This window comes from Labeo rohita, chromosome 2 (assembly GCF_022985175.1).
Source record: "Labeo rohita strain BAU-BD-2019 chromosome 2, IGBB_LRoh.1.0, whole genome shotgun sequence".
NCBI lineage: Eukaryota > Metazoa > Chordata > Actinopteri > Cypriniformes > Cyprinidae > Labeo > Labeo rohita.
Genome location: NC_066870.1, coordinates 12,773,630 through 12,781,742, shown reverse-complemented (window position 1 = coordinate 12,781,742; position 8,113 = coordinate 12,773,630). Strand labels below are relative to the sequence as shown.

The window sequence follows — 8,113 nt, the reverse complement described above, 5'->3', positions numbered from 1 at the left end:
TCATACTTTTGAACACATTTACCTCAAAATTATGGGGCCTATCTACTCACCATGTAGCTATGAGAGACAGGGACACATCAATATTTCCTGATCATAAATGTAGTGGTGTAGTTTAAACAGTGTTGGGGAGTAACTAATTACATGTAACAGAATTACATAATTTAATTACAAAATAAATGTAATTGTAATTAGTTACAGTTACTGAGAAAAAATGTGTAATTAAATTACAGTTACTTTTGAAAAGTGCCAGTGATTACAAAGGGGGTTACATCTGAATTTTTTCACATACCCACCCCCACTTACAGATTTAATTGACTTCTTTCATAAATTGCATTGACTGCTTTAAAATGAGACACCAATGTTTCAGGAGTTTAGGACACAGAATAGGACACATGCTTATTCGATAACTGTTTTATTTCCTATTTGGGTTTATGCATAAACTTTATTTTTAAAATTGTCTCGAGGTCTTTTGCCGATCCCGCTCCCCTCTCTCCTCCCAGCTGTTTCCTGTCATCTCTCTACTGTCCTATCACAATAAAAGGCATAAAAAGCCCCAAAAAATAAGTAAAAAAAAAAAGTCTGAATTTGTGGTGGCTGTGCTTTAAATTAAATTATTACACAGCTCAGACTCGTTTGGGGTAACTTAAGTCAGTGCTATATGCTTGATAATTTTTCTTGGCGGAAACTTTGTGTTTGGTTAGCTAATAAAATATTAAAGCTTAATTCAGTATTATGTGGACAATTTCTTAATTCTGTCCTCCTGGTATCGTGGACTTGCTTTTTTTTTTTTTTTTTTTTTGTACACTGTAACAGATTATAAGATCAAGAGATTCAAATATTTCAACTCAGATCATTGTTTTGTGTCTAATAATTTTGCAACAAAACATCTAAATAATCTATGAAGCAGCTGTGTAATAAGTGAGATAATGTACATTCAGCCAGTTGTTATCGCAAAATAAAGATGTATATTATCCCTTACTTATTATAATCTTAATTCAAGTCATAAAGGATTTTGAAAGTCTGACAGTAATCAGTGCTGAGTGCTACTGTAAGATTAACTGTCTGGTTTAAATGTTTCAGAATGATTAACAGTTGAAAATATCAGAAATTTAGAAAAGTAATCAAAAAGTAATTAAAAGTAATGTTACATTACTTTAATAAAGTAATTGAAAAGTTACACTACTTATTACATTTTAAATCAAGTAACTTGTAATCTGTAACCTATTACATTTCCAAAGTAACCTTCCCAACACTGAGTTTAAATCAGCCTCAGTCAGTGGATTACAACATACACTGTTTTGGTAGTGACATGAAAATGCAGGACATTTGTGTGTGTGTGTGTGTGTGTGTGTTACATAAGGTTTCACAATTTACAAAGAAAATATAAAATAAATATTTTTTTCTGAACTTCAATTTTTTTAAACTCAAAAAGATATTTTTAAAAACAACAATGGAATACATTACAAATATATATATACATTTTCATAAATTGAAATTTAGGGGTTAGGGTTTGGGATAGCCACCTCCCAAATGATATATATAATCACTAAATCATCATTTAGTGATTTTATATATATTAAGCTTGTTTTGAATATTATTGTGGGTTTCTATAGATAATAAAATTTAGTAAAAATCTAAGATTTAAATATTTAAATACTTTTTAAATGCATTTTTTGGTTGTGGGACAGCTGTTCCAATTCTGTAGAATGGCCGTATATGGGATTCCAATTAACAAAACTTATCCAGAACGCATCTTTCAGAAACATTATCCTGTCATATCTACGTTTTACCCTAAATATACAAAATATATTAACAACAGACCAATTACAAATCGGATTAACACCATGCACAGAAACGAAGCTAACAAAGGACTCTTAATATGTAATACTGTCAGGAAGCGCTCTGTGATGCGATTCACCAATCAGCGCGCAGCATTCTGCCTGGGTGCCTTGGTAACAGCGAAAACTTGTTTTTTTGAAACCACCAATCACGACAGGCGTTTCAGACATTTAAACTGGCGTTCATCCGTTAACTATCTTCACCTGCTTAGATGAAAGTTGACTCTGGTTGTGGAAGGACGAAATACTCACGAAACTTGTGTGTAAGGGCGATTCATTTTTGGTGACAATTTTATTGTGCTTCGAGGAACGAATTTGTTGGATTTGTGGTAAGTTTACGTTTGCAAAATGTTTTTTTTTTTTTTTTTTTTTTCAAATCAACCAGAAATGTTCACAACTGCAGTACGATAATCCACGTTGTACTGTTTCCGTTTCATAACTGTTTACATATTGTTATACGTTTTTATGTTAAAGCTTATGGAAAGTATGTATCATATGTTTACTAATTTAGTGTTCTATATATTTTTTTTTACCTCATAGAAGCGCACTTCATAGTGTTCACACGTGTTCAATGCGGCCAAACTCTGTAACTTTGTTGTTATTTGTTCATTTTCTTCCACAGAGTGATCGTAGCTGCTGTAGTAATGTCCCATTTTGGGTTTGAGAATGACATCCACAACGTCCTCCGTCTGGACATGCCCATCACAAACGCCCCGATGGCGCGGTGGGAGAGGAAAGCCAGCACGTCCAGCTCCTCCAACATAAGCTCTCTCACACCGAACAAGAGTGTCAATAGATCAGTGAGCCTTTCCAAAACCCCCAGTAAAACCCCAGGTAACAATCACAAGAGTACAGCACCTACTTACTGTGGAGTTGGAGTGTGTCTTCAGCAGTGTTGATGCATATTGTGTTAATCCCTAAAATAAGTAATTGTTACTGTTACTTTTTATTGAAAGCAATGTTGCGTTACTTTCGCGTTACTTTTAAAAATCGGTCCAGGGCTTTTTTTTTTTTTTTTTAAATTAAATAAAATTCAATTTTTTTGCAGACGTAAAAGTGAAATGAGTACACCTCAGGCTAAAGGAAATTATTCACATTTGTACTGAAGAGCACAGGAAAAAAAGTGCAATACTATAAATAAATAAATAAATATAGTTTTTGCTAGCAAGGATTTTAGTTAATAAAATGTGATTAAATGCATGAAAGATATGTGTTATTGAACATTTTAAAGCTGCAGTCTGTAAGTTTTACTGCTTTGTTCCTATCGGTTTAAAACCTGCAATTGCAGTTATTTGCAGCATTATCTTCATTACGCAGGTTGTATACTACCACGGCTCCAGCACGGAAAAATTCATTATTTTTGTGGAGTATTTGTGGCTGTCAGTCACTGGTCTGGTGTCGTGTGAATACTGTACTTGGGTATCATAGATTCTATCCCACATCTTGGAATATATGACCCAAATAAGAATTTTCAGTGGATATTGTCATCTGAACGAGTAACAAGTCTGGCACTTTTGTTCTAACCAGCGGAGAAAATAAAACATTACAAGTCTTGGCGCTGTCAATGGTGATTGAATGTAATGATCGCTTGGCTCAGCACATCACAAACCATGCAAATTATGCCTTTTTTTTTTTTTTTTTTTTTTTTTTTTTTTTTAAATCCCCCCCTTTCACACATTGTTAATATCAACATTAGCATTGCATTAGTGTGTAGATTTCAATTTCTGGACAGTCTAATCTGTAATTATCATACCTTTTGAATTTCGTTTAAAGAAGTTCTTTTAACCCAAAAAGCAAATTACTCATTGTTATCTGATTGCATAACTCGCATTACTTGTAGTGCGTTACCCCCCAACACTGGTTTTCGGTGTTATACAATAGTCAACATTTGAAGTGAATCTCAACCTTTTTATCAAAGTTGTTCTAAAACTAAAATGATACCTGTGCTTGTGTTAGGACAACTTGGAACTTTTTTTTTTTTTTTTTTTTTTTTGGATCCACTTCAAATGTTGACTACTATATGTCTAATGTTTCCAAACAGGAAAGAATGGCAAGACCCAAAACACCCCCTCTAAGGCAGGAGGAGATCGATTCATTCCCCAAAGGAATAACAAACAGATGGATGTTGCAAGTTTTCTTCTTTCCAAAGAGAACGAGCAAGTAGAAGAAGCCACATCCTCTACAGCAGTAAGTTGTAGTAGTAATTAATTAATAAAGGGTCATTTTCTTTTAAAAACTTTTTTTTTTTTTTTTTTTTTTTTTTTTTAAATGGGAGTAATTGTAAGAATTCAAATTAATTAATCTCCATATTAATGCATATGTTAGCTTCTAAAAGTTTTATGACTTTATAATTCTAATAATGTCCTGCCTGCCAAATCAGAAAGCTTGGTCTGTGACACTAAACGGATATGACATTGAAGAAGCAAAGATCTTGCACTTAGGAGGAAAACCATTGAATGCCCCTGAAGGTAGGGTTTGTTTTTTTTTTTTTTTTTTTTTTTTTTTTTTTTTTTTAATTCACTTTAATAACTTGCTTTTAGTTTATTCATTAACATGTTTTAATTTTGCCTGGTGAAGTCTTTCTACAAACGGGTCTCTTGATTCATCCAAACACTGTCTCCCACAGGTTATCAGAATAATTTAAAGGTTCTCTACAGCCAGGTGCAAACACCAGCCTCTATCAAGAAGAGCCGGTACATTTCCTCAGTTCCAGAGCGGATTCTAGATGCCCCTGATATCAAAAATGATTTCTGTGAGTTAATCATTTTTCATGAAAACCACATTGTATGATTTGAAGATTATTTATGAGGTTAACCTGTCTATTTCTGTTCAGATCTGAACCTGATGGATTGGGGAAGGCAGAACATTTTGGCAGTTGGCCTTGCCAACCATGTGTATTTGTGGGATGCTGCAGCCGGAGGCATTGTTCTATTGAAGAAAATGGAGGATGATAACGAGTACATCTGCTCGGTCTCTTGGAGCAAAGATGGCAATTTCTTGGCTGTTGGGACGAGTGACTGTAAAGTTGAGGTAATTGGTCACTTGGTTACTGAATATCGTTTTATGATTCCAGAATGTAAGGTTTTACATTTTGCCAATTAAATTATTTGACTTTGTAATTGATTTCTATTTTCTTGCAGTTATGGGATGTTCAATACCAAAAGCGTCTCCGCAGCATGGATGGCCACTTGGCAAGGGTTAGCTGCTTGAGTTGGAATGATCACATTTTGTCTAGGTAAGACCAGCACCACCTTGCACTCAGCTGATTATATGCCTTTAAGTGTTTAACACCCTTTGTTTGTTCTCCTTAGTGGCTCCAGATCTGGTTTGATTCACCAACATGATGTTCGGGTAGCAGACCACCACATCTTCACCTTTGGTGGACACACTCAGGAAGTCTGTGGCCTTACCTGGTCCCCAGATGGGAAATATTTAGCTAGCGGTGGTAATGACAACATGGTGTACATTTGGCCAATGACGAGTGGCTCGGATAATCATGCCATCCATGCTCTAAGTGAACACCAGGGAGCGGTCAAGGTGACTTGAGTTTATGATGTCTTTTATTCTAGCACTGCTCTTCCACTTGAGGTTTTTTGTTCACCTTTTTTTGCGCCCTTAAGGCATTGGCGTGGTGCCCTTGGCAGCCGAGCATCCTTGCGTCAGGAGGAGGCACCAGTGACCGTCACATTCGCATCTGGAATGCCAACAGTGGCTCTTGTATCAGTGCCTTAGACACTTGTTCACAGGTAGGCTCACTCTCTGCTTTCATGTCGTAGTACATGGAACATCAGTTATTTGACAACTAAATTTTCTTTTCAGGTATCATCTCTTGTTTTTGCGCCAAATTACAAAGAGTTGGTGTCTGGTCATGGTTTTGCTCATGACAAGGTTGTTATCTGGAAATACCCATCGCTCACTAAAGTTGCAGAACTTGAAGGCAAGTTTGACATTGTTGTGCTTTATAGTTTTGTTTGGTCACCCTTCCTTCACTTGAATATTACAACTGCAATAAAATTTAGAAGTAATATTAATTCCTCTTTTTTCCCAATCATTGTTTCAGGACACGAAGACCGGGTCCTCAACTTGGCGCTCAGTCCAGATGGTTCGACCGTGGCTTCCGTTGCCGCAGACGAAACGATTCGACTTTGGAAGAGTTTTGAAAAGGATGCGGTCAAGAAACCAAAGCCTACCAGCAGCATCATTCAACAACATATTCGATAATTATGAACTGGATATTTTAATTCATCTGTCATTCAGAGGGTTGGAAGATTTGAAGAGCTAAAGCAGTTTCCCAGCTGTTCATTAGAAAGTCCCTTTGGTTTTATTGTTTGGCTTTCAAAGGGCTGGGCAATTCCATTAACAAACACTGAAGTTGTTACGTGTTGTTACATCAGTCAAGCTCTACACTACGTTTTATTAGGCACTCCCTTATTCTTGTGTTTTTACAGACACAATGGGTTTATAAAAAAACAGAAAAATGAGCATGGCTGGTAAATGGGATTCCTAGTAGACCGCCTCCCCTAAAAGCTAAGTCCTTTTATTACTTTCCTATCAAGTTTTTGCATATTTAACCATAAAGGTGAACATTAAATTATGTACAGAAATGTAAAGTTTCAAATAAAGTTTTTGTAAGCAAGTATTTACTTAACTTTTGACATGTTTCTCATATTTGCCTTATAGCTGCTCAATGTTGTGTTTTAATGCTGAGTTTAATCTTTTAATTTTTAATGTATGGTTTTAAAATTAAGTGGAATTATGTATTGCCATGTTGGCAGAATAGTTGAATAAACGCCACTGAAAACCTCTAGGTGTCATGTTTTGACAAACTTTAAATCAGAAATGGATGAGACCAGTGTTGAGGTTAATGTGTTGCCTCAACATGCACTTGGGGCTACAGTGCAAAAAATGTTTTTCTTAGATTTTTTTTTTTTTTTGTTTTTTTTTTTTTTTTTTTTTGGTCTTGTTTCTAGCCAAAATATCTAAAAATCCTTAAATCAAGAAGGATTTTCTAGACAAGCAGAAAATTGTCTTGTTTTCAGAAACAAGACATCAAATTTAAGTGAGTTTTTGCTTAGAACAAGCAAAATCTTATTTCAAGCAGAAAACAAGATTGTTTTGCTTACCCCATTGGCAGATTATTTTGCTTGCTTCAAGCAAAAACTCAATTTTGACTTTGTTTTTTTTTTTTTTTCTGAAAATTTAGCTTGTAAAGAAAATCATTTTCAGAATTTCAAAAGACATGGACAACAGTGAGCTCTTTAGGGGTTATTGTGAGTATTATGAGAACTAACCAGAAAAATGGCAGGGATCAGTGCATTCTAAAAAAACAAAAAAATAAAAATCCAGGACTTTATAAAAAATGCATCTACAACAGTTTACTGGCATATTAAAGGTGATCATGTCAATATATGTAATGTTTTTGAATTACAGGATTATTTTAACACGGCTATGTCATAATTATTCAACCCCTATTTAACATTGCTGTTTTAAGTCACCTATTTTTATGGTAGGAAACAAAATTGTCTTCAAACACAATTAAGCCTTTAGAAACACTTTTAAAACAGAATTTGCTTGGGCTGTTACGCATACATACATTTAGATCACGCATGTGCTTAAGTTGAGTAGCAAATATGGTAAAGTCAACAGAGATCTCACAAAAGCTATAGAGAAGAAATGGTTTTATTATATTAGAAAGTCTAAGGCTACATGAAGGTTTCCAAGACATTGAAAGTTTTTAGAGACACAGCTGGCAGCCTTATTCCGTAGTTTAAAGTGTGTTGTACCAGAAAACCTTTGAGAATGTTGAACAACTGAGCAAACTGAGAAAAACCTGCAATGTACAGCCAATGTACAGATGATCTGACAAAAGGAGGAAAAGCATTTCAGTGCAGTGTATAAAAAGAACACTAGACAAGTATGGCCTTCATGCTGAGGTATCTTGGCAAATACCAATCTTGACAAAAAAGAACAAAAGGGTTGACTTGAACATGCTAAAATTCATTTGGATAGACCAAACTGGAACTTTTTGGACCTATGGATCAGCAGTATGTCTGGTGCAAAAAAAAAAAAAGGCAAAGCATAAGCACACCATCTCCATGGTCAAACATATGGGGGCATTTTACTGTAGCAAGAAGTCGAAATCATTACTGTATGAAGGATATCATGGATTTAGTTGAAGTATCAGAACATTTTGGCAAGAATTGTGATGCCTTTGGTGCAAAGTCTGAAGCTAATGATCAATAAACTAAACTGCAGGACAATCATCTCAAAATATG

General features: G+C 35.0%; 1 protein-coding gene across 1 annotated transcript; it reads left to right on the top strand.

Annotated features, from left to right (window-relative positions):
- Positions 1-1,999: 1,999 nt before the first annotated feature.
- cdc20 (cell division cycle 20 homolog) lies at positions 2,000-6,645 on the top strand. Its single transcript, XM_051122203.1, has 11 exons — positions 2,000-2,167; positions 2,461-2,672; positions 3,880-4,025; positions 4,219-4,306; positions 4,465-4,590; positions 4,672-4,868; positions 4,979-5,073; positions 5,150-5,375; positions 5,459-5,584; positions 5,658-5,775; positions 5,899-6,645. The coding sequence occupies exons 2-11, from the start codon at positions 2,483-2,485 to the stop codon at positions 6,057-6,059; spliced, it is 1,473 nt and encodes a 490-aa protein (XP_050978160.1). The 5' UTR covers positions 2,000-2,167; positions 2,461-2,482; the 3' UTR covers positions 6,060-6,645.
- The last annotated feature ends 1,468 nt before the right edge of the window (positions 6,646-8,113 follow it).

Excerpts from the sequence above, each read along its gene's own strand:
- cdc20 (XM_051122203.1), top strand. The coding sequence starts at position 2,483 with ATGTCCCATTTTGGGTTTGAGAATGACATCCACAACGTCCTCCGTCTG. Across the intron at positions 4,307-4,464 it reads ACCATTGAATGCCCCTGAAG|GTTATCAGAATAATTTAAAG; the intron begins GTAGGGTTTGTT and ends TGTCTCCCACAG. Across the intron at positions 5,776-5,898 it reads TAAAGTTGCAGAACTTGAAG|GACACGAAGACCGGGTCCTC; the intron begins GCAAGTTTGACA and ends TCATTGTTTCAG.